The following is a 26,618-nucleotide window of genomic DNA, read 5'->3' on the forward strand; positions in this document are numbered from 1 at the left end:
AAAATGCTTAAGTAACTTACTTGAAGAGTATTATTTATGGAGATGGAAATACTGATGCTTCCATTTTTTTCCATAATTGTGCCAACTGTTTTGTCACATGCTGTTTCGTACTGGGCAGTGAGCTTATCAAGTGCTCAGTGCAATCCTACAACTTTTAAGGTATTTTGCATTATTAAGACCATCTTAAAGTTTCAGTGGTTTCATTCAGAACTCCCCTGAATCTCCATATAGTGCCTCCTAGATAGGCTGTCCCTGCCAGCTCCTGCACCAGCTTTACTGGGGTTGGAAGAGGCCAGGAAAAGCAGGGAAAAGACGTGCTTACCGGCTCTTGGCAGTGGAGGTTGTGAGGTTACTGTCCCCTTCTGCCTGGTCACTAGTAACTTTTTTATAGATGTGACGGTAGATGCCCTGTGGATCCTATCAGCAAAGGACCCAACTCCTAACAGCTTTGGTTGTCCCTTACGAAATTAAACTGTGTCTTTTGCCCACCTCTTAACTGCCTACCACTATCCCATGCTGCACTGGTCCCTACCAAGTCTTCAACCCTCAATTCGATCTTCCATCAGTGTCTCAAAGTTCCCCTCAGAGGTTTCAGCTAAGGGAATAAAATCGAATCACTCCTCCCTCAAGGGAAGTGGCAGGGAGGGGAAGAATCAGTTTTCCAAACACCACAATCTTGTATAAGGGGATTTCATCCTCCCTCTGTCATCTTTATACAGGGCAATTGTGCTGCTGCTGCGGTGGCCACTTTAAGCAAACCCTGTGTGCCGGAGCCCAGCTCCATGGCTGTTTGCCCTGAATTCAGAAACCAACCATTGCTATCAAAAAGACATCTCCTAAGAGTTCAGTTGCATCTCTTGAGTATCTGGAGGGGATGCACAGGCCGCGGGAATACCTAATGCATTTTTCTCATCCTGCCCTCGTCCCTCACGCTACAGCAGGCCCCTCCCTTTCCTCTTCAACCTCATCCTCCTTCCCCACAGGCCCAGAGAACTGGACTGGTGGGTCTTTGTGTCCTGCAGGATATAGTTCATCATCCAGATAGCTCCTGTGTTGGAAATGCTTTTGACTTCAAATAACAGAAAAACTAAATAATATCGGTAGTTTATTTAAGGTGTTCAGAGATGGTGGAGACCAGGATTGGTTTCCTCCTCAACACCAAGAACTCACACTCTTATCTTTCTGTGGTAGGGCCATGTCCTAATCCCTGTATCCTGTGAATATTTACCTGACAGGGCAAAAGAGATTTTGCATATGCAATTAAAGTTAAGGACGTGACACAGGGAAATTATTCTGGATTATCGAAGTGGGTGCAATTTGATCACACGAGTCCTCAGAAGTGAAGAACCTTACCCAGCTGCAGAAAGCCAAAGAGCTGGCACTTAAGGAGGACAGAACTGTCACTGCAGGATTTGAAGATGAAGGGGGCCATGAGCCAAGAAATGCCAGTGACCTATAGAGGCTAAAAAACAGCAAGGAAATGGACTCTTCCCCATTCCTATTCCAGAGGAATGCAGCCCTGTAGGTCACATGATCACCACATGGCTGCCTCAGAGCCAAATACTGCCTCCTGAGCACCATACTGAAAGAGGGAGAGTGGATGGAGGGCAGGGGCTCCCTTCTTGTTTCCCACTCTCCTTTGGTCAATTGGGAAAAAAATTCCAGAGACTCTGATAGTCCTTGCCTTACATTTCCTGGGTTATGGGGCCAGCCCTAGCTGCTGGGAGGTGGCGGGGGGAGGGGGAGGGGTACTGGGAAGAGCTGTTGAGTTTACCTGACAGCAAATGAGTTTATCTGCTATGGCTTTTGCAGGAGCCCTGGCTCTGGGAGACAGCAGCAAGGTATTGAAGCACCACCTCCACCCAGCCCTTCCCGCAGTTCACTCAGGACTGAGTAAAGGATACACTCCAGCTACTCAGATGCAGGCTTCAGCTAAGTGTTTTGCAAAGCCTCTCATGTCTTACAAGTTTGTGGCTATCATGACAAGATGGAGCAGTCTACTATACCGGCATGTGCAACTGTGGAGGAACCCAGTTTTATCTCATTCACCACAATGTTTTCAATCATTTTTTTGGATGATGTAATTTTTAGCCTCCTCCAAACACTTCCTTGAGCTTTTTTTGCATTCCAGCCATTGCAAATGACCTGGCATTTCCCCTACATGGCACCTGACCCGGTGCCTCCCTCCCTCTGCCCACAGCCCAGAAAGCCCTTTCTTGTGCCCTGTGGCTTCCTGATAAACTCCCATCGTCTTTGAAAGCCACTTGCCATGACAGCTCTCCCGAGCCAAGCACTCCACTGAGGCTTCCACGACACTGTTCCCACATCAGGTTGACTGCCTTTGTTTTGTCATTGCTTGCTCTGGCTGTGTCTCCCTCATGAGACTGGGATGCCTTCAGGGTAGGGACCCTATCTGGGTCAGCTTGGCACCCCAGAGGGTATCACAGCCCCTGGTTCTGAGCAGGCTCTCAGTAGATAATCAGTTGAATAATAAGGATGTAGGGTGTTCCTGAGGGTTTTTGACATTGAATAGAGAACAGCTCCCTGTTAGTGATCTTAAAAATCACTATAACCTGGGCATACTGTACTAGATGCTATTTTCATCTGACTTCTACTCTGTCAATCTCTTTGTACCTCCATTTGTTCATCTGTGAAATGAAGGAAATACTCATGGAGTTCAGTGAAGATTAAATGAATGAATATAGGTAGACTGCCTGATCTGGCACTTGCCACGCAGCTGACTTCAACACAGTAGCTCTAATGTTATGGTCCCTGAGGATCTTTCTGTGTTACGGCCCAGAACTGCATTTGATTGAAGAAGTCTCCCCTAAAAATAGCAGTCATATTCCATTTGTCCCTTCAGAAAGCAATGAAGCATTTACACTGTTTAAGACAAATTCCCATCCAAAGATAGTTAAGATTCCTAAAATATTTTGATGCTCAAAGAGGTGCTTCGGTTGTGTGGAAAATTTGCTTCTATGGAAGAATTTTTAATACAGGTCATTTCTAGTTTACTTTTTCTGGCTAAAAGGATTTTACATTTATTCAAAGTCAGAAGGGAAAAGAAATCTGAGAACTACAGAAGAGCAGTTGGCATGATTTATGCCTGATTTCTAAATGCAACATGTGTTTATACATAATTTAAAACCGAAAGAAAGCATGCTTATACAATCATGTGCAACTTTAAACTTTAATAACTCTGGATGAATACATGATGGCAACAGTCCATGACACCTGAAAACATCATTTGTGGAGTGGTGTAGAGTTCAGCGTTTGCAGTCTGCATATTACAACCATATTTCACACAGCCCTGCTTGGTTTCATTTTCTCCATGTAGTTAATGGTCTTCAGTTGCTAAGTGATTCTGCAAATTTCATTTATAATCCTCACCCTACAATTACCTAAGTCCTGTTTCTGCAAGTTAACTTATATGCTACGCTCAGTCATGTACCTTCAAAGTTACTAATGCAACTGCCAGAGGAGGACAGTGTCAACACCACTGTCCCCATTAGGATGGCTGCCCTGTGCTGTGAGAGCACTGCTGTTCCTAACAGAAGTTTAATCTTAGAGGGATTTGAGAATTGGTTTGACCCTAATTCCAGATGTGCATGCCTCAAAAGAAAAATCCCATTCTCCTTCATTTTGGGGAGTGCTTTTGGTGGCACCAAGCCTGGTGTGGGGTAGTGGAGAGAGCACTGAGCTTGGAGTCACAACCAGGTGAAACTGCTCTGGTCTTCACTAGCTGTGTGACTTGGGCAAGCAGCTTGCAGTCTCTGAGCCTCTGAGATCCCTGATGGATGAGGAGAACAATGGCCCCTTCCCCAGGCTGTGCTGAGAGAAGGAATTGATTGTGGATATAAAAACACTGCCCTGGCACAGAGGTCGGAGCTGAGCAAAACTGCTGGATGAATTAACACATGTAACGCAGGGTGAACAGAACATTGCACTGGCAACAGCCAAAGGCGCAGCTTTCCTATGCCCATGGAAAGAACTGTGTGGAAAATTCATTTGTTGCATTTTTGCCAGGTTGATGTTTGCAAAGCAGGGCACTCTTCACATTTCCCAAAACCATCATGGGGAGACTCCACATTCTTTCCATCTCCTCCTCTCAAACAATTATCAAAGCCATGTAGAACAAATTGCCGTCTGCCAACCGGTAGAGGCAAAGCAGCCAATGATCTGGACAGGGGAGGCAGCCTGGTCCTGTCCTTTCCCTGCCCGACTTTCCCAAGCACCAGACCGTGACACCTGGAGAACAGCCCGGGGGAGCTGAACAGCACAGCATCTCATGCTGTCAAGCCAGAGGGGAAAATTGACTGGGAAGAAGATGTAGGAAGAAGCCTGGTCAGCCCACGCCTAAAGCACACACCTGGGGAAATAAATTAGCTATTTCTATTGCACACCTATCCACAGCCTGGTCCGGATCTAAATCTCTTCCCCTCCCAGCAGTGCAGCGGCGACAGCCGCAGGCTCCCCCAGCGCCATCTCCTCCGTCAGGCTTCGCTCCAGGTCCTCCAGCTCCTGGCGCACCTCCTCCATGAAGCTGCCAACTTCATACTCATCAGGGGCTTCTCTGGGCAGCAGGATCTCCCCATCTTGGTCACGGCTCCCCACAAAGGCCGGCTTGCACACGTACACCAGGCTGTGGCTGGGGAGACATGGGGCAAAGCCAGGCTCGAAATGTGGGAGCCTACCCGGGAGAGAGGCCCAGGCCCAAAGCTAATGCACCCTGACCCTGTGGGGCTCCCAGCCTCCCCTTCACACCCCCTCCTCGCCTGTCTTCTTCAACACACCTCACTTCTCATCAACATCTATCTTAAAATGATGGCTGAAGGAGGCTCACTTTGGGAGAATGTGCCAGCAGGGGGACAGCTTCCCCTCCTCCAGCCAGGCTCAGTCACAGGCCTGACCCCCTGTGACTCTCAGGCCCCGCAGCCAGGGGCAGGACCCGAGGGCTGTACAGCAGCACCACCGCTCCTCCAAGACCCTGGTCCATTCAGGCCTCCAGGCAGGAGTCAGCCAGACCCTGGGGTGTAGTCTAGCCACATGCGGGGAGCCATGGACCCATGTGGGAGTGGAAAGAACTCCTTTTTTAAAAAGTATTAATTTGTTTATTTGGTAGAGACGGGATCTCCCGATGTTGCCCAGGCTGGTCTTGAACCCCTGGCCACAAGCAATCCTCCTGCGTTGGCCTCCCAAAGCTCTGGGATTACAGGCCTGCGCCATTGCACACAGCCATGGGGAATGGGAGTTCTGCCTGTCTGCCCAGCAGCCCTGGATTCTGTTGGGAGAGAAGGTTAAGTAGAGACTGTGGGGAGGACAGGAAGATGTGCCCTGAGAAGCTGGCCAGGCCCGAGCCTGATGCCCCATGGAGTCTCAGCAGCCTTGGCCACTCCTGGCCTCCCTGTGGCCTCTCTGCCAGCTCCTTTTTCCCTGCTTATCCGTCACTGTGATGGGTCTAGGGAGGGAGTCCAGGCTCTTCTCCACCCATGCCCTCTCCCTGGGCCATCCACTCATGAAACTTTAGCCACCAGCTGGATGAGCCCCAGATCTGTGTCTCCTGGGCAGCCTGGACCCCAGACCCCTGGAACCGACTGCTGATTGGACCCTTCCATCTGCATGACCCAACGACCTCTCAAAGCAATCCTAAAGGGAATCTACATCTTCCCCAGGGAAAACCTGCTCCTGCTCCTGTGCCCCTACTGGATGGCACCTCCTTGGCCCTTGGCTCCTGAGAGGGAGGGTAGGGGGGCCTCACCTGTGAGGCTGGCAGAGGAGGCCACTGGCACAAGGGCATCGGTCCAAAGCTCCATCAGGCTCTAGCTCCCAGGTGATGAGATCCAGAAGCCGGCTGGCAGGGTCATGGCAAAGCTCGCCCTCCACGGGCAGGGGTGTGCACACAGGGAACAGCAGGCCTGGAACCAGCCCAGAGTCACCCCTGTGTGCCCCATGTAGGGCAGAAGGGCTCCACGGGGAGGGGACAAAGAAATGGAGCACAACCTCCCACCTCCCACCCTCAACCCCAAAGTGCAGGTTAGGTTTGAAGACGTGGAGTGACAGGAAATAAGAATGGCAGCCGAAGCTCAGGAGGGAATGATCAGTAGGGCTGAAGCAGGGAGGACTGCCTGGAAGAGGTGGGCTTTGCTGGATTTTGAGAACCAGAAAGTCTGGAGAAATTAAGAGTGGGGAAAAGGCATTCAGGCCCAGGCATGGCACCAGCAAAGGCCTGGGGTTGAGCTCAGTGGAAAATGTCAGGGCCGGTGAAATTCCCAAATAGGCCAAGGAGTAGTGGGGAGAAGAGGAGGACGGTGAGTGGAGCTGGGTGAGGCCTCGCAGGACAGCCTAAGGGGGCTGAACAACGTGGGAGGCAGCAGGAGCTGCTGCAGGTCCCAGGGGAGCAACGCCCAAAAAGCGGCCCTGTAGGAAGATCCCCGAGGCAGCAGGCAGGGAGGACTCGTGGGCTGGGGACGCGGAGCTGCGGAGGCGGCGAATGAGAGTTCCTCAAAACGCTAGTGGGGGTGAAGAGAGCCTGAGCAGACCTCACCGGGGAGAGGCCGTGGGACGGGAAGATGGGAGTGGAAGCGGCTGATTCACAGGGAAAAGAACCTGGGAAATAGGGAGTGGAGGTGAGGAAGGGGCTGCTCCAGTCCCACCCATCTGGGGGTGTTCTTTCCAGACTGGGCTCTTGCATTCTGAAGTAAGTTAGATTTTCTGAGCATCAACAGGGGTTAGAAAAGGAGGTGGTCTTCCCACTCCAGGCAGAGCCTGTGGGAGGGCGGTACACACTGATGAGCGTGTGGGACCCGAACCCGTGTGGTTGGCATGGATGTGGCCCCAGGAGGCCCAGTCTGGTGGAGCTTGGGACAGGGTTCTTCCTGCATCTGAGAAGAAGCCACTCACCTCTCTGGAAGGCACAGCACAGCCCAGGCTGGCAGTCCCTCTGGTTGTCGCAGATGGTCCCATTGCTGCCCCTGGTGGCCATTTTGGTGCAGTGGCCCCAGACACACAGCTGGTCTCCACAGCACTCACTGTCCCGGGTGCAGAGCTGTGGAGGGTGGGAAGAGCCTAGAGCCAGCGGCTCAGGGACTGGGGACCTGCTGAGAGCCCAGCCTGAAGATGCCACAGGTGTGCTAACCAATGTAGCGACAGGTAGACCAGGCTGAGATGTTAGTGAAAGTCAGCAGGGTAGAGGAAGGAGCTTGATTGGCGAGATACGGGGATCAGAATGGTGGGAAAATGGCACTGGGAGGAGTCATGCATCTGAGTCTTTCTTTCTTTGTTTTTTTTTTTTTTTTGAGATGGAGTCTCACTCTGCGCCTGGGCTGGAGTGCAGTTGCATGATCTCAGCTCACTACAATCTCTGCCTCCCGGGTTGGTTCAAGCAATTTCCTTGCCTCAGCCTCCGGAGTAGCTGGGACTACAGGTGCGCGCCACCACGCCCGGCTAATTTTTTATATATTTTAGTAGAGATGTGGTTTCACCACATTGGCCAGGATGGTCGGATCTGAGTCTTTCTACGCAGCTTAAGATTTTGCAAAGAACAGCAGAGGGTCTCTGTGGGTCCCCACAGACTTGTGCCCTTCCCTCTTCTCCTTAGGTCCCTAGGTCCAGGCCCAAAGAGGCAAAGCCCAACGATGAGCCGATTAAACTAAGGCCCAGGCCGGCCCAAGATGGGGAAGCCTGTGGGTGCCAGGTCCTGAAGCCACACAGGACATGGCAATTAGAGAGCAAAGTGAGGTCCCCACAGCTGTGCCCAGTGATGGCACCAAGTGGGGCTGGCTGGGAGTGCAACGGCAGTGGCCTCACCACAGACAGCCAGGAAAGGTCGTAAGAACCACTTTACTTTCCAAACTTATTAGCATGCTGTGTTACTGACTGACTCAGGAAAAACGATGAGGAAACATCTGTGGGTCCATATGGCTTCACCCAAAACGCCTGTTGGGTGGAGGAAGAGTCTCCTTTGCCCTGGCTTCACATTTCCCAGTGTCAACTCCACTGGGGACGTGCCCTGGCCTCTTCCTTCCCCGTCCCTCTGCCCTCTCTTATTAGCAGATTGGGAGAAAGATCTGGCAGGTGGGGTGCAGGCCCAGAAGGAGAGCAGCTGCCCCCTCCCTGCCTGGGGGCTGCCAGGATGTCTCTGTCTACAAGGATGGGTTATCCCCAGGGGAAGGAACAGCTGTAGGGATACCCCCTCTTCCTTCCCTCCACTTCTTGAACTCCCAGCCTCAAGCAATCCTTCTGCCATGGTCTCCCCAAAGTGCTGGATTTACAGGTGTAGCCATGGTCCCTGGCCGTCCTTCCTTTTCTCTGCCCTCAATGACACAACATGACCAGAGGACATGGGGCAGGATGGGAGTGGCCCTGGGTCTGCAGATGGCTTCCTGTCATCCCAGACTAGAATGACTTCCTGGTCACTCTAGGAGTCAGCCCCTTTGGGGATCCCTCTTGGGTCCACCCCATCATTGTGAGGCTCTTCTGGGAAGCCCAGCTGAGAACCCTGGAGCCCCTGGCCTTCTCCCCCAGAGGCCTAAGACCCTGATGCCACTGCCCCAGAGGCCCTGGCATACTCACCGTCCGCTGGTCCCGGCAAGGCTGGCAGGTGTACTGGAAGCTGGCAAACTGGCAGTACTTGCCCGGCCCACAGTCCTCGTCAATGATGCACTCCTGGAGGAGGGCACAGGAGCAACTGCGTCAGTGGAGAGCAGAGCGGCAGGCCCACCGTGCCCAGGAAGGGTCGGGCCCGCTTCCACCCTCCAGGCTTGACCCCACAGGCTCAGGAGGGTCAGGCAAGCCCTCCGGACTCCAGTCACTTCTACGTCTGCCTGGCTGTGCTGCCCTTCAGCATCTCCATGCCTGGCAGGCCTGGCAAGTCAGAGCCTGGAGGATCCCACACCGAATTCACACAATCGCCATCTGTGCGCAGTCCTCCCTGACCCACACCCAGGGCGGGAGCACAGGGACTCAGGGCTGGTCTTCCACTTAGAACAGATGGATTTAATAAAAAGTGCTAATGAGGTCCAGGCCTGCCTGACTGCACAGGAAGGGCTGGAGCCCAGGCCCCAAGGGCCCCGCTGACTATGAAGACGTGGAGGCAGCAGAGCGGGCATCACCAGGGACCCTGCCACATGGCCACAGCCCTGGGTCCTGGGTCTAGGGTTCCTGCAAGAAGCAAAGGCAGCTGCCAACTTGGAAATGAATTAGAGGAGGGTGCTGGAGTCTAGCCCTCCCAGCCCAGGTGCCATCTCCTCACGACTGCCAGCTCCACCTGGCTGGAGAAATAGGGAGAGAGGGAGTGGGCGGAGTCTGTCCACTCCAAGGCCTGAGTTGCAGAGCAGGGAGGCATGGCCGAGGGCACTGTGGCCCACCGTGGTCACCGGTCACTGGTCACTGGCAGGAGCATGGCTGCTTCAGCTCCTGGACCTGCTGTCAGGCTCAGCCCTGGAACCAGCAGCTTTAACGCAGGGGAAGGAGGGCCGGGGAGAAGGAAACCGTGATGACAGGAACAGCCATTGATCACTCTTTTGAGGCATCAGGCTTGTCAGCCCTGATCTGGCTCAGTGACTCCTCCCAGCCGGCAGCAGGGAGGGACCGCCTTCCCTATGTTGCCAGCTGGGAAATGGAGGCAGAGGGGTCCCCCCAAGATAATGTGACCAGTTCAGGGTAGAGGGTCTCTTTCCACCACCAGTCCTTGAGTCGAGGGGGTTCAGGGCTCCACATGCAGCATCCAGAGGTGAGAAGGACCCTCCCGAGGGCTGGTATTCTGGGGGCTAGTAGACCTTCCAAAAGGATCTTGAGAAAGGAAGGGACCAGCGCCCCACTCTAACCCAGAGCATCCTCCCATCCTGAAGGCCGGTGTGGAGACCCACTTGGAAGAGCCTGGACCTCCAACAGCTGCCTCCCATCCCCTTCCAGGGGCTCTGCTGCTCTCAACAACACTGCAAGTGCTGGCAGCCCAGCAACCAGGAGGCTCCCTTGCAAAGCACTGAAACTTTTGTTTCAATTACTTTCCTAGTCCCTTCAAATGTCAGGCGACACCATCAACACCATCACTGTTTTTATAGATGAGAAAACTGAGGCTCTGAATATGGTGAACCGCCGCCAAGTGAAGGGGCTGAGTCTCAGCCAGAGCCCCAATAGCCAGAGAAGTCCCAGGGCTGGGAGCAAATCACAGATGGGCTTTATCTCAGCCCAACACACGCTCCTGTGCACAGACACAACTCCGGCTGCTCAGCCGGAAGCCTTCTGACATTCCTTCCAAAGCAGAATGGCAAGAAAATAGAGTGGGAGGGATGACATTAGGGAGAAACGAAGGGCCAACAGGCATGGAGTCCCTTCTGTGAACCAGCCATGTTTTGAGGGGCTGGGGACACACAGGTGAACGTGAGGAGGCCTCTGCCCTTAAGAAATGCATGATTCAATTGGAAAGAGAGAGAAAGGAGAGACAGAGCAACCCAGTGGCAAAGGAGACAACGGGTATGAACAGACCACTCAGAATCACAGAAATTCGCCTCTTCAAATAGAAAGGCATTCGACCTCACCAATGAAATCAACCAAGAAATGCAACTTAAAAAAGCAGAATACCATTTTTTCACTTAGAATGGAAAAAATTAGAAAAGCTGAAGGTCTCCATGGTGGGCAGAATAATGGCACCCTCAAAGATGTTCATGTCCTACTCCCCAGAACCTGCGGGTATGTTGTGTTACACAGGAAGGGGAAATTCGAGGCAGAGGGAATTCAGGCTGCCAATCAGCTGACCTGAAGACGGGGAGTGCACCTGGGATTATCCAGGAGCACCCGAAATCACAAGGGACTTTGAAAAGGGAGTAGAGAAGAGTCAGTGTCAGAGTGAAATCATGCAACGAGATGTCACAAACACTCCACTGGCCATCACTGGCTTTGAAGACGGAAGGCGGGTGAGAGGACAAGGAACGGAATCTCTTAGAGCCTCTGGAGAGGAACGCAGCCCTGCCCGCACTTCGGTTTTAGCCTAGTGGGACTTGTGTTGGACTTCTGACCTCCAGAACTGGAAAATAAAAAAATCTGTGTTGTTTTAATCCACTAAATGTGTGGTAATCTGTTAAGGCATCAATAGGAAACGAACATAATATTCAATGTTGGCTTCAGGAAATAGGCATTGCCAAATGCTTTGGAGTAATTAAAATGGAAGATTGTTTTTAACAGGCAATCTATCAGCATCCATCAAACAGTTAAATGCATATGTCCTTTGACCCAACAATTTCCCGTCCTGGTGACTACCCTCAGAAACACTTGGCCATATACGTAAATATCTGAGAACAAGAACGTTTAAGGCTATATTCTTTTATTATTTATAATCCAGAAATGGTCAACAAGAAGGAGCTGATTATTATACAGCCATTTCATGGGAAAACCCCTCCATGCAGACATTAAAAAGAATGAAGTCGTTCTTTGCATAATGATTTCTAAAACAAGCAAGTGTGAGAACCATTAAACAAAAGCAAGCACATGTTGAAACCATCCGCTTTTGTAAAGCACTTCTGTAAAGCGGAATAATACCACGCTCGTGCCCATGCCCAGTACTGTGCCTGGGCATGCAATAAATACACGTTGAGTGGGTGGTACCTCTTGCATCTTACCGTGGCAAACAGGCTAACAAAATGCTGGTCATTAGCAATGACTTGAGAACTAGTGCAAAAAGCATACGTTTCATTAATTTGGCTTCTCATTCCCCCCAAAAAGCCTTTGTAGACTTGGACCTTTCACTATATAGTTCCTCTTCCAGATCTTTAATTAAAAATATGAGCTAAGACTGTGCCAGCATCCATTCCTCGAAGATCCTGCTGTTTACAATTATCCCTCAAGACAAGTACATTTTTCTCCTTAGGAATATCTTCCTTTCCCTACACAAGCTCCTATGCATGACGAAGCATCCCCTTCAAACTTAATTGTTTTTCTAGGTACGGAAAAGGATTTTTTGGGCATGGAACTTTGCCAAAGACTTTTGAAAAATCTAAATATACCGAAGCTATCGATTTCCTTTGGGGCATCAGAAACATGTCAGCAAAGAGCGCTGGTAGGTTCTTTCCAGATGACTCCCCTCAAGAAAGCCGGAGGCTTTTGTTATAATAAAGCCCGTCCACTTGCCTGGTTGGATGTGCAACTGCCATTCCCAGCAGGAACACACTTTTAAGAATCGTGGTCATATGGGGTGGGGGGACTGGGGAGGGCTAGCATTAGGACAAATATCTAATGTAGGCGACGGAGTGATGGATGCAGCAAACCACCATGGCACGTGTGTACTTATATAACGAAGCTGCGTGTTGTGCACATGTACCCTAGAACTTAAAGTATTAAAAAAACAAAAAGAATTGTGGTCATACTAGAAATTTCGGGATTCCAAGGTGCACAAACTGAATCCTAGTTTTGCCACTTACCAGCGGTGAAACCCTGGGCTGCTGATTCTACTGCTATTGAAAACAAAGATGAAGGCAGGAGCTGTTCCGCAGGGCTGTTGTACTGAGTTCATGCTCGCTGAACGGTGGCCATAGCAACAGAGAGCTATGCATCTGCTCCCCCGCCCTCCAGTGCCTGCTCCCGCGACCGCCACCGCCACCGTGCACCCCCGCCAGGGGACCAGCTTGTGAGCAGAAAGGCAGGTCTAAAACAACAGGGCCCTAAGGCATCCCCCAGAATGTGACATCTGTCCTCATCAGCACTTGGGGATCAAACACCTAGTCCTGGCTTACCTACATCCTGAGGGTGTCAAACAGGTGGACAGCGGCCTGTAAGCCCACCCCAGGGAAGTCCCGGGGCAGAGCGACCTTTCACTGTACAAAGCCCAGGCTCTCCATCCAGTGAAGCTGTTTGTATTGAGTCTCTCCTGAGGTCCCCTAGCAGTGGGGGCAGGCCTCCCCTTTCCCGGTGTTTGTTAGGGACCTGAGGAAGAGCTCAGACCCTGCAGCCTTAGCAGAGCTGAGTGGTGGGTGGAGAGCACGTGCCAGTGCTCCCAAGCACAGCCAGGCCCCGAGCTGAGAGATCCAGGTTTTGTTCTTTTCAATGATTCCAGTTGCTGTTAGGTGTGCTCAAGGGTTCTGTCCCCATTTGGGCCAAGGTGTTAAAGGGGCCTCAGCATCCAACTGGGCGCAGGATGGCTGAGAAGCTAAGATCAGAAATAAGACACCTGGGAGGGAAGGTGGGGGCTCTGGGCTTGGGGTCTTGTTTTGGAAGGAATGAGACCTTGCAGGGCCTCTACCTCTTAGCCCTGGGACCGGAAGAGGGACTCCATTCCACGCCAGGCTAACGTGAAAGGCACACCAAAAGCACTTCAGAGGCTGCCCCGCAATCCACCCTGTGCGGGCACGGAGCCCTGGCCCAGTGGGACCATTGGGGCCCGCCACCTGGCACAGTTTCTCTAATCCCCTTGACATAGTCCTTAAACCCACTTCACAGATGTGGAAACTGAGACTGAAGGAAGGAATCTGCCGAGAGGTCACTCAGTTTGATAGGAGTGGAACTGACAGACTCTCTCCATTTCCTGCTGGGAGATTACCATTTCTCTCTCTTCTTCAGTCCCAGCTTAGCAGTGTCTGCTCAGACAGGGCCCTGGGTCCACACATCCCCAGAGACAGAAGGCAGGAACTCATGGTCAAGGCCCCAGCCCCTGGGCGTCTGGCCCAAATGTCACATGGCTGGAAGACAAAACCCTGCGGCAGGGCCTTCAGCAGCTCCTCTCCAGGCCTGGGTCCTACTGTTTGTCCCTGCCCTCCCTCCCATCCTGCCGGGGAAACCTGACAAACAGCCCAGAAGCTGGCCAGGGGGAATGCAGCCATTCAGGCGATGGCTTCTTTGTTGTCTCGAAGAGGGAACTATATTTAGAAAGCTTAGAAGCTGGCGGGAGCGAGGGCTGACTGGGAACACGGCATAGATTTGGCAGGGATGTCGGGCTGGAAGCAGCCCCAGGGCTTCCACCCGATCATGAAATAGTGGAAAATGGCAAAGGAGCCATTCTGAGTCTTCCATTTTCCAGTTGGGAGTTGATCAGAGGAGAGAGGCTCTAAGAGAGCAGAAGTCACACCTTGGAGGAGGGAGCAGACAGCACGCGAGTCCCTGGGGGCTTTCCCTGGGTCTGCAAGGGGCACACGGAGGCACCGCGCCTTCTGTGGCTGCACCTCGCTCCTTGTACTGGCTATGGATTTCCCATACTTCTCAGGAATCTCAGGCACTCTTGTTCACTGGAGGCCCCAATTAGGAGGCTGCTGGGGATGGATGCCTCCAAGGCCGGGGCCCTCCCCAAGCTCCTCTCAAGCTCATGGCTCTGGAGAGAACCTCATCAGGGCAGGAAGTGAGGGCCAACGGCAGGTGGATTGGAGGCCCAGGACGTCCACCAACAGGTGCACTTGTCCTCAGCGCTCCCACACTGTGCAGGAAGAGAGGACAAGACTGGAGACTTAGAGAGCCTGCACGTGCTTCAGGCGTGAGGGACGGTGTGCCTCTCGGATCTCCACAGCCGCCCTGTGAGGTCAGTTACCATCTTAGTCCATTTTTGCTGCTCTCACAGGATACCTGAGACTGGGTAGTTTATAATGAACAGAAATGTATTGGCTCATGGTTCTGCAGCTGGGAAGTTCAAGACTGAGGGGCCAGCATCTAGCAAGGGCCTTCTTGCTACATCATCCCCTGGTAGAAGGTGAAAGGGCCACAAGAAAAGGCAAGAGAAAAGCGAGCCAAACTTGCCCTTTTATAAGAAACCAATCGCCCCCCCCCACAACAATAACGGCATTAATCCATTTATGAGGGTGGAGCCCGCAGGATCTAAACACCCGTTAAAGGTCCCACCTCTTAATACCATTAAAACAGGCAATTGAATTCCAACGTAAGTTCTGGAGCAGTCTCTGACTGCTGATTCTCCCAGCATGTGCTTGACTCACAGCTGCCATTCACTAAAAGAACAATTGAAAGTTAGCTGGGCATGATGACATGCACCTGTAGTTCCAGCCCCTTGAGAGGCTGAGGTGGGAGGATCGCTTGAGCCTGGGAGGTGGAGGTGGCAGTGAGCCAAGATCACACCACTGCCCTCTAACCTGGGCGAGAGAGAGTAAGACCCCATCTTGGAAAAAAAAGAATAAAAGAAAGAATAAACTGCTGAGTGGATGAAGCACTGGTCACAGAGCCTCAGAGCCCAACAGTGCTGATGGAGGAAAGTTCCGATTTACACACAAGTCCATAAGAGTACCCAGTCTTTCCAATGCCCCCCGTTGCCTCCCCATGCCTTGTTATGGATCTGTGACCTCAAATTTCATAGGTTGAAGTCCCACCCCCTAGTACCTCAGGATGTGAGCTTATTTGAAGATGGGGCAGCTGCAGATGCAAACAGTTAGGGTGAGGTCGTCAGGGTGCAGCAGGCGTCACTATGACTGCTGCCTTCGTAAAGGGGGATCTTTGGACACAGGCATGCATAGGGAAGACGGTGTGAAGACACCATCTACAAGCCGAGGAAAAAGGCCTGGAGCGCATCCTTCCCTCACAGCTCTCAGAAGGTAACAATCCTGTTGACATCTTGATTTCACACTTCCAGCCTCCAGAACCGTGGCGGAATAGATTTCTGTTAAGTCATCCTGTTTGGGGTACTTTGTCATGGCAGCCCTAGCAAACTAATACATGCACCTTCTCCCCAAACAAGCCAGCAGCCCCAGGGTCCTCTGTTTCGGATCTTCCATGCACAGTCAGCTCTGTTCCTAAGCCCTCAGTACCTTATTGCTAGAAGGTAACAGAGGGGTGGCTGGCGGGGAGACACTGGTGCATTCCAGAGGATGTTGAGCCACAGGGACCAGAACAGGGTCTCCTGGCTGAGCCAGGCTCTGGCAGCCCAGCCCCGCACACATTCTGGTCACTGAAGGTTTGGGTGGGGCATTTTATCTGTGGATGGCCGTTTCCTGACACCCTGGGTGTGGGGTGGTCATGCCAGGCCCTTCGTGCTCCCAGGATGAACAGATGGTCTCATCTGTGAGATGAACAAATATCCTCTTCAACATGTGAGGCGGCTCCCAGAACCTATGGGTGAGGAGGCAGCTTGGCCCAGGCACCCTCCTGAGCAGAGGTGGTCCTCTGGTCAAGAGCCAGCAGTGCGGGTGAAGTGGCCAAGGTCTCGGTTCAACCAGGGCCAGGGGCATCCTGAGATGCAGGACTGGCAGTGCCAACATTGGGAGAGTCCGGGCACAGTTCCCCACTCCCCACTCGGCCCCCACACTTCCCTCTACAGGCTCTGTGGCTGCACTTGCCATACTGCCGGGTCACAAGTCAAGACCATATGACACAAGTGTGTGGAGCCATGGAGGGCTGAGACAGGCTTTGGCACACATCCCTGGGTTCTAATACTCTCGTTCGCTTACAAGCTGGCTGATCTTGGCCTAATTACTGAGTCTCTCTGGGTCTTATCTGTAAAGTGCGGAACCTCACCAGGTTACTGGACAGATTCAAGGAGATAACAGGTGCACAGTGCTTAGTGGCCTCCACCCGCTCTACCCCTAGAGCAAATCTCTATCTGCAGTGCTTAACTCACAGCAGCAGCTCAAAGGATGGCCTCTCCTGAGCTTAAGTGTGGGCCAATGGGTCTCATTTGTTAATGAATACCTTTCTACTGAAAAGGCCCAAAACATCTGGCTTGAGCCAGTGCCCTTCCCATCACCACAGCACCACAGCACAACCTCCTGATTCATCCCAGAGCCCTGTGCTCTGCGGGGGAAGACAAGAGGAAGGAGGACAGCTACATGGAACTACCAGAGGGCCCAGATGGGCCAACTACCAACAAGGACAAGAAGACAGCAAAGCACGAGAAAAAATAGACACAATTCAATCACGCCTGAGGGCTAGGCCCCTGTGCCTCCATGGCTTCAGCTCATCCTCACACCATCCTGTCTTCCAAAGTACGCAAGAGTAGTCCCACTTGATAGATGAGGAAACTGAGGCAGTGCAATGAAGCCACCTGCCAAAATCAGAAGTAAGAAGTGGCAGAGCTGCACTCAAGCTAGGTTCCACTCAGCTGCAACCCAGTGCTTTACGGCGCTGTCCATGGGAGCGGGTAGGCTGGGCTGCAGCCCCAGCCAGGGGGCAGGAGGTAGCAGTGTGAGGCCGGAGGGACCTCTGGTACTCTCAGGGAGGCGGAGTGCTGCCAGCTGTGCCTGCTGCAGGAGGGCAGGGTCCACAAGGCTGGCCCTGGCATGAGGTGACCGGAGAATTGGGAACAGCGTCCAGGGGAAGGCAGGCAGCCTCCCTTTTCTCCTCTAGGATTCCCAAGTCAGGTTTCCCCATACCTCAGAGTCCATTTTTGACCTTAACACCAGGCCAGTGGCAGGAGCCTGGAAGACGCACATTTGTCTGGAACACAGCAGGGCTGGATGCTACACTGGAAACTCTCAGCCGGCTCCGGAGGTGGGGGCCCCAAACCTCACTAAGGGGCTCTCGTCTGACCCGCCGCAGAGACTGCCCCATGGAAAAATCCAGGCAGGGGCCAGGAGCCCATCAGTGCCAGCTATTATTATTCTGAAGTGCCAATGTCTGCAAAAGCCTGGCTTGCCTGGGGCTGCTCCCACTAATTTTCTTCCCCAAGTCACACAGCCCAGGAAAGAGGAAAATGCACCCCCCAGCAGCACAGCTTGGCACCCCTGGGTATGGAGAACGCTGCTCCTCACCCTTTAGTGCCCATCATGCCTTGCTCATTAAGGAAACAGTCCTGGAGCTCTCTCTCCTCCTATCCTCCCTCTTCCCCTATCCTCCCTCTTCCCCTTCCAATATACACAGCTCCCACCTCCCGGGCTCCTCTGGGAGCCTCCTCTCTTTGTCAGTCCCTGGAAAAGCTTGTTCCCTCCCCCAGGAATCCTGTCCTGCTGCCAGGCCACAGAGAGCCAGCCCTCCACGCACAGAGCCTTCCAACATTCTTGCAGCCTGAGTGGCGTTTCCTCTCGAGAAGTGAGACCCATATTTAACTCCAAAGGAAGCGGCTTGTCTCTACTCATCTGAGTGCCTGTCATCCCGCCTCATCTGACAGCCACGGGGAGAGCCCTCCCTACCTACTCCCTCCAGCACTTCTCCGGGGACTTAGGGTCTGCACAGCCCCCACCACCTATCCAAAGGCACGCTGTGTGGCTGGAGCCGCTGAGCCTGGCCTGCGTCTGTTCTTCCCCAGACAAACCGAGCCCACAGTCAGCGCTCCATATGCAGAAGATCAGGAGGCTGACGGGCACTTCAGGCCCAAATGCGCTGACACGTGCAGCAGCACCTCTGGGCCTCCCAGCCCGGCCGCCTCCTCAATGGCTCCTTGTTCCGCTTGCATGGGACCTCTTAGTTTAGGGGTCTCAAAGTAGGGAACCTCATGAGGTTACTGGACAGATGAAAGGAGATTTAGCAAATAAAGTGTATTTAGCTAAATTTTATTTGTCAGATTTAGCAAATAAAGTTACAGGATGCCCAGTCATAGTTGAATCTCAGATAATGAATAATATTTTCATATAGTGTGCCCCAATTATTGCATGGGACAGACTCAGAGCAAAAATTCTTTTAGTATTATACAGGGTTTCGTGTATTTTTATCTGCCGATCTAATGAACGGGAGATTCAACAGGTATGTGGCCTTGAGCAGGAGAAGGTTGAGGAGGAGGAGTTGGTGGCCACAGAAAGAGAGGTGGCCTCAAAGACATCCATGAAGACGAGCCAACAATGACATCGGGGCACCTGCTCCTGACCCCAGGCAGGAGTGGACGACACAGCACTCCACGGGGGAGGCCGGGAAGCACTGCCCTTCCCCCCACCCCACCCACTTGCCGCTTTAGATTCTGGCCTGTGCCTCAGGGGCTCTGTGAGCACATGCAGCTTTTCTTTTCGTTCTTTAAAAAAAAAAAATGTTTTGTTTTTAATTTTTTTTGATAGAGATGGAGTCTCTCTCTGTTGCCCAGGTTGGCCTTAACTCCTGGCTTCAAGTGATCCTCCCACCTTGGCCTCCCAAAGTGATGGGATTACAGGTGTGAGCAACCATGCTCAGGGGCAGCTTCTGTACTTAGAGAAAAACCCTCTGGATTCCGTGTGATGATAGGGGTTGTCATGAAACAATCACAGCCATAATAGCCAACGTTTATATTGCTTCCTATATATTGTTCCCAGAACTGTCCTGGATCCTAAGCATTAACTCATGTGCTCTCCAAAACAATCCACTAAGAGAGGACTGTTATTATTCCTATTTTACAGATGAGGAAACTGAGGCACTGACAGGCTGAGTAACTTGCCCAAGTCACACAGCTAGTGAGTGCTGGAGCTGGGATGTGAAGCAGGAGGCTGGCTTTGCTGCTAGGTCAGGCAGCAGATGGGGGCTGGGATCCAAAAAGATGGCCAGGCTGAGTGTCCCACAGTAACAAGAGCAGCCACAGAGGTGGGGGACAGGTTCCTCGACACAAGGAAAGGCACAAATCATGGCAGTGATTGCCTCAGACTCTCCCCAGGCTGACTTTTCCCATCCGCTCAGGGGCCTTGGCCTCTGTTCCCCAACCCGCAGGCAGCCCCAACTGTCTTACCCTTGTGTCAGGAAATGGAGGCTGGGCGGGGGAGCCCTGGCAGGAGCAGCCCCTCGCAGCTGCTGCTGTATCTGCTCAGGGCTCGCAGGCCTTTCAGCTGCTGCAAACTCCAGGCTGCAAACCTCCCCCAGCCTGCAGTATCCAGATGGAGCACAGGGGAGCCGGCCCAGGTCAGTGTGAAGTCTCCCATGTGACTCCGGAAGAAATGCTTCCGGTCACAGGCAGAGAGCCAAGTTCTCACCAGGCTCCCAGGAACTGAATCCAGATGTGGATCCCAGGAGATGAGTGCCAGAGAGACACGAAGCTGGCTGCACTCCTAACTCTACCCTCCTAAGAAGTCTCTATTTCTGCCCAGCTCCTGCTAAGGCCAGGAAATTGGTGGGGAGGGGCTCTGGTGGTTTGGGGGTCACGGTCATGGGGTGTCCTCCCAGGCAGGGAAAAGCCTTTCCTACCCTCACAGATGCTCCCACCAAGTCATATCTCATTCTCAGCACAATGGGGCAGCACGGAGGCCGGCGTCCAGCCAGTAGCCTGCCACCCTCTCCACCAGACTCCTTTCTGCTGCCCCAGTTATCTGCCTAAAACGCAAACCTGATTATGGACGTCCTTGATCATAATTGTTCAGAAAGCTGCTCCAGCCAAGGGGGCCCTGGAGAAAGCTCAGGGTTGCACAGATTCAATCAACGCATAATGGGAGGAGACAGCCCTCTTTCCAAGCCCTGGGAACAGTCGGCCCGCATTTGCGATTCTGGCATCATAAAAGAATGTGACAAGGAGGGAGGCAGTGAACAAAGGTGTGTCCCCAGTGACCCGGGGCGGGGGAGGCCTGGAGCTCCTTGGCAGCTCTCTGCTCTGACTGCACCAGGCACCCGAGTACCCATGACATCCCTCCAACCATCTCGAGCTGTCTTGGCTCTAATCCTCACTCACCCAGCAACCTATGGACAACCAAACTTGACCCCTAGGACCCTGACACCACATAGGGGGCATCCTGGATGGGGGGGGCCACATTCCCGCCACTGAAAAGAGATGTTCCTTACCCCTGCCAATTAATAACTTCTGCTTTTGGTTTACACACTAGGGAGGTCAGAATTTAGTTGGCAAAAGAGCTGAGAAGGTCCAGTCTCTGAACCTGCAGGGATTATGGGTTCTGGACTCTAGCAAATTGACCAAGGTCATGAGTTCCCATAAGACCGTCACCCTGAGCATAGTCTGTCTTGCAACTGACTATCTCTCCACCTTCTCCAGCAACCATAACCCAGAGTCCAAACTGCATGGTATACAGAGCTCTTCATGGTCAGCTCCCAACCTGTTTTCCAGACTGATTTTTCTGACCTCCTTAGGACCCAGATTTTTGGCTCATGCTTTCAGAATGCCCTTACCTTCCTTATCTGTCCATTAATCTTTAAGAAGCAGCACAAGAATATCTCCTACCCAAGGAAGCCTTCCCTGACTCTCCCACTGGGCAGCTAGTGCCTCTCTGCTGAGTGCTCCCCACCCCAGTTGGGCACCCAGTTTGGTACTGAGGGCAGGGCGATGAAGACAATAATAATATTTCAGGACTCAAAGGACCAATAGGTGGTTATAAGACTTGCCAAGACTCATGCTGGGAAAGCCAAGATTTATATGGGAGGGCCGCAAGTGTCCACAGTTGGCTTTTCTGTCTGAGGGATGGCCCTGTCCAGCTGACCCATGGCTGGTTGGTCACTGATGTCTCCAGGCAACCCAAGGAGGGGAATGCCTTAGTCCCTAAAGCCCCCAAGACCTACACTGAAATCACTGGCCTCTTCTCCACCCAGAGTACTCATAGCTTCTTTGACCAAGGGATTGCTTCTAGAAACAAAACAGTAGGGGCTGGAAGGGCAGCATACCCACCCCTCAATCATACTGTCCTCATCCTAGCATAGCACTTGGCTCTAATGACTCACTTCTAATAAACTAACTGTGGAGGAAGAAATGCTGTATAACTTCAAGGCTGGGTTCTAAGAGTCAATGCAGCTTCCATTTGGCTCTTTCCCTTGTCAGGTGCTTGCCCTTTAAACCAAGCCACCATGTTGTGAGGAAGTCCAGGCTACATGAGGAGGCCAACATCACCAGCTAGGGTCCTAGGCAACAGCCAGGAGCTTGGGTAAAAATCACCTCTAGATGGCTCCCGCCCTGATCATTGAGTCACCCTGGCTTCAAGTCAGAGGTCTCAGACATTATGGAGCAGAGACAAACCATCCCCATGGTACCTGTCCAAGTTCCTAGCCCACAGAATCCAGGAACATAATAAATGGTTGTTTCATATCGCTAAGTTTGGGGTAACAGATGCCCAAACTCGCCCTCTGCCCTGCCAGCCTTCTTGCTGGGCACTTTTAAGGTGATGGTCTCAGGGCTCGGCAGGTATCACCAATGCCCATGGGACTAGGGAGCCTGCTCCCCTGCAGTGAGGCTAACCAGAAGCATAACCATGGTGGAGTTTGTGCCCTCAGCAATCACACAGTCATCTAGAGAAAAAAGGCCTGCCTCATATCCCTCTGCCTTATCCTTCTCTCCATCCCTCCACTTTACAGCTCTGTAGCTGATGTCACCAACTTTTCCATCTCACTTTGATCCTGCCTGGCCTTAGCTAGAACCCCTGGGCCTTCTTGGTTGCTCTCCAGGCCAAACAGTTCGGTATTATCTTCCATGGCTAGGCAGCTCTCCCCACCGTGCAGGGTCCAGAGGAGCTAGAGTTCCTATGAACCCGACTTTTCATAGGGTATCTGTCCTTGTGGATGTCCTGGTCTCTGGGTCAGCTGCTGCAGGTGCTCCCCATGATCCTGGTCGGTCTCTGAGGAAAGGACCACCCCCAGTCCCAGCCTTGCCCCCTGTGATGCTGGAAGTCCACGAGGAGGGCCTCTCTTTTAAAATACATGTTCTGGGCAATGAAGAGCAGACATCTGGAGATGCCCCTGGGGAGTGCTGTGGACGCTCCAGGGTTATCGAAGGAGTCACGGGGCTCCCTGCCCATGATGTGTCAGGGGCATAGTGACAAGCCTCCCAGAATAAATGCTGGAGGAGAGCGATCTGGGGAATCGTGACAAGCTCTCGTAGGGGAGATGACAGGCCCGTTGGGTAAAGGGTCTGGGTAACACACCATGTTTCCTAGGAGTTGGCAAGCTGGCAGAAACATGTCCCATGAGATTCCACGTGGCACTGTCTGAAGGGGGCGCCTGCTCTACCCCAGCCTCTCCTCCACATACTCGGCCACCTCCACAAATCTCCATCACCTTCTCTTCCTCCTTTTCTGGCTTTGGGATGCAAACAGGGCTCTGGCTCACAGCTTCATCCACATCCTGCGTCTCCGTGTCTCTAGTCCTCAGCCACATTTTGCAACACACCAGAATTGGTGGAACCCTCAGAGTTGACATCTGCCCCAGGCTAACAGTGTTCAGTGGTGGAGGGCACCAGCGCCCCACCACAGCCACAGAGTTCTGGGCTTTCCGGCTTCCACAGGCCAGGGAGACCACAGCCAGTCCTCGGACTATGGAAAGTTCCAGCTGTTTTCCCTGTGGCTGTATTTTCCACATCAAATGAAGATGATGTTCCCACACAACCGTGGTGTGAGGGTCCAGGCAGGGCCTCCTGGGGTTGCCACGGCTCGTGTCTCCTCCAGAAAACGCCTCTGCAGGCCCTAATGAAATCCCTTCTCTTAAACACGGCAATTAATAGGATTAAGTTTCATGTGGGTTGGATGATTTACCTGCACCCAGCTAAGCCTAGGACTGTCCACAGCATGGGTTGTGCTATTCCTTCATTCATGCAAGGGAAAGATCGATGCAGGGGATGAGGATAGGACCAGGGCAGGGTTCAGGGACACGGTCTGAGCACCTGCTTCTGCTCTTCAGTAATGACAGAAAGCCAAGCAGGCTCTGAGAGTGTCCTCCCTGCCCAGCCTCAAGTTCATCACATTCAGGACCCTCCTCCCAGCCTTGGGGACGGACAGAGTTTCTCCAGATGGACTCGGTTGGTTTCTTGTTTGCTCCTTTTACATGAGCCAGTGAGCTGACTTGGCCTAGCTCAGTCTCTTAAATTTGGTTTTCCCTTACCTTGGGAAGAAAGTAGTAAACGTGTGAAGCCCCTCTACACTCTCAGCACTTGAAGACAGTACCTATGCAGGAGCTGGTTCCTCAGGAGACAGTGCTTCTAGGCAGGTGGACTTGAGAGAACCGGGAGGTCCTGAAAATTGGATCCTCTTGTGTTTTTCTCTGTCCATTCCAAAGGCCTAGGCTGGAGCCTTCGGTGGGGCAGGTGAAATCTCTCAGGAAGAATAAGGTTCTAGGGGCTGTGGCCTGTGGTCCCTCCTGACATATCACACGTCTCCACTGGATGTGCCTGCATCCTCCAGCTACATCACGGGTAAGACAGGCCGCAGAGGGAAAAGGGAGTCGGAGGATGCCTCACGCAGCAGTTCGCTGCCGAGCTGCGACCACAGGCCAGGGGACTTCTCCACCAAAGATCAGCCTTGCCTGCAGCTGTGAGCAGCAGGAGTCAGTGAGGGCCCCGATCTGGGCTACACGTGTCAAATGGTCCATGTGGGAGACTCCCCAGGATGAGCTGGGCACTCCTTCATCTGAGACAGAGCCCAGGCCCAGAGTTTTCAAGACCCTACCCCCAACAATGCTGATAATCAGAATCTTCTCAATCTTCGGTTTCCCAAAAATGGTTCGTCGTAGTCTTCGGGATTCAAATAATCTGAATGGAGAGGCTAGTGCGACTCCAGGAACTTCAGGGTTAAGTCCTATCTACAATGGTGGGGATGTCACTCCAACAGAGGCAGCAGACCCTTCTACAGCCTCCCCGCTGCTCACTAGGCCACGTTGATATCTGTGACTAGGAGTGACTAGGAGGCCCCAGTGTGGACACTGATCTTTTTAAAATAAGGGGTCTTGGTGAGGCGTGGTGGCTTACACCTGTAATCCCAGCACGCTGGGAGGCCGAGGTGGGTGAATCACCTGAGGTCAGGAGTTTGAGACCAGCCTGACCAACATGTTGAAACCCCATCTCTACTAAAAACACAAAATTAGCCAGGCATGGTGGCGCATGCCTGTAATCCCAGCTACTTTTGAGACTGAGGCAGGAGAATCACTTGAACCCAGGAAGTAGAGGTTGCGGTGAGCCAAGATCGCACCATTGCACTCCAGCCTGGGCAACAATAGTGAAACTCTGTCTAAAAAAATAATAATAGTAAAATAAAATAAGGGGTCTTAACATATTTTGTACTAGGGACCCGTTTAATACCTAGATAAAGCCTGTTCTCAGAATAACAGGGTTAGATAAATAAAGGCAAACATACAGAGTTACAAAGAAAAAGTGGTTGCACTGAAATCAAGTTATCAAACAGTTTGAGAGACGGCATTTTGTGGGCTTCTAATGAACACACTGGATAGCAAGACCTATGGGCAACTCTGACAATGAGCTTCCTCCCTAAGTGCTAAGCATAAATGCTATGTTAAGATACGTATAAAACTTAGAGAAAATAAAAATATTTGTGATTGCTATTGATACAAAGGTACTGCTGATAATAACTGGGTTTGCTGTCTAGATTTCAGACTACAGGAAGTGCTCAATTTAATTTAAAAGTAAATGAAAACAAAAATGCATTACTTTTCCCATGAGTTGTATCCAGATTAAGAAAATAATTCTGATGTATGCCCAAAGTGAAGAACCCTGCTTCAGTGCCTCGAATCGCTTGCCCTCTTTATAAACACAACTCAAAGAAGTTGCTCAGTTTCCTTAAACAAAGGCAGGGGCGGGGGTGGGGGTCGAGGATGAAGAAAATCTAAAGCAGAACAAAACAAAAACCAGTTTGTTTTCCCCTGGGCAGGAAAAAAGCCACTTCCCCAGCCCCCTGGCAGGGCTGCTGGGTGGGGGACCGCCTGGCATTCCCCACCCCAGCACCCAATCTCCTGCCTTCCAGCCTCTTCCCTGCCCTGAGGAACTATTCTTTCTTTCCCTCAACACTACCCACAACGTTCTTCCACAGTGAGGATGGAAAGGGGTCTCCCAGAATTTTTTTGACGTTTCAAGTTGAACCATTTATGCTAATGAGCCTGGGAAAAACTTTAATGTTTCAATGCGGGAAAAACATATGCTTTGACCTCATTTTGCTCACAAGTGGCCATGTCGAAGTTTGCTTCACTTTTGTGGGATGGCAAGAAACATGGAAAGCTTCAGTTCCAAGGAGGAGGCCACGTGCAGATGGTCTAGGGAGGGTGGTCTGGGCACACCCAAGTTTCCTGCTCCAGACATCACGGAGCCGCCCATCCTCACAACAACCTTGGTGCTTCTGGCTGGGGTTAGGGGATTCCTTTGTGCCCCACCGCCAAGGAGCCCAGCCATACCCCCGGCCTGCCCCCACTCTCCAAGCCAAGACTCAGGCAAAAAGCTCTAAAACGACCCACTCCCCGCACAGTGAGCTCCCCAAGCCTGCTGTCTCCCTCAGTTCTTGCTGGGCAAGCCTGGGTAAGTCATTTCACTTCGTTGCATTGCATTTCCTCATCTATAAAATGGGCATGATAAAACCTAACCAGTTAAGTTGTCAGAAAGATTAAGAGTGATAAATATGACCACATTTCATGGTGTGTGCCAGACATTCCCTTACTGTTAGTGACCTTCCCACCATCTGATCACTGTGCAAGGTAGTGTTCTGTGCACGGGAAGGAGTCGAGGTTTTGGAGTAAGACAGACTTACTTCGAAATAATTGTAAATCCCAACTCCACCACTGACTAGCTGGGTGACCTTAGCAAGTCACTCTGAGTAACTTCTCACTCCTTATCTTTAACTCAGGGCTAGTACACTGTGTTGTAGGCAGGTTTGGTAATATGAAGGGAAACAGCTCCTACGAAATGGTCGCACAGCACCTGTGTACATGCTTACTGACTGTTCTCTTTCCTGCCTCTCTCCTTCCAAATCCCAGCAAAAACCCAGGGCTGCAGGGAGAGGAGAGCGGCTCAGCACAAGGCAGGCACTGAGTATGACTTCAGGCCTTTGATTGGAACTTTCTGCTATAGGATGTGTGTTCTCTCTGGGGAAGAAGGTCCCCATAGATTTAAT

At 52.1% G+C, this 26,618-nt stretch overlaps 1 protein-coding gene across 2 annotated transcripts in view; it reads right to left on the reverse strand.

Moving 5' to 3' along the window:
* Positions 1–3,171: 3,171 nt before the first annotated feature.
* DKK3 (dickkopf WNT signaling pathway inhibitor 3) overlaps positions 3,172–26,618 on the reverse strand; it is a 48,649-nt gene continuing 25,202 nt past the window's right edge. For both annotated transcript variants that reach the window (XM_074401095.1, XM_039471128.2), the window contains 4 exons: positions 8,572–8,664; positions 6,901–7,045; positions 5,759–5,915; positions 3,172–4,648 (listed from right to left, as the gene is read on the reverse strand). In XM_074401095.1, the coding sequence (XP_074257196.1) occupies positions 4,426–4,648; positions 5,759–5,915; positions 6,901–7,045; positions 8,572–8,664 (618 nt within the window). In that variant the 3' untranslated portion in view covers positions 3,172–4,425. The remainder of the gene's footprint in view (positions 4,649–5,758; positions 5,916–6,900; positions 7,046–8,571; positions 8,665–26,618) is intronic.

Source organism: Saimiri boliviensis, chromosome 6 (genome assembly GCF_048565385.1).
Source record: "Saimiri boliviensis isolate mSaiBol1 chromosome 6, mSaiBol1.pri, whole genome shotgun sequence".
NCBI classification, from domain to species: Eukaryota; Metazoa; Chordata; class Mammalia; order Primates; family Cebidae; genus Saimiri; species Saimiri boliviensis.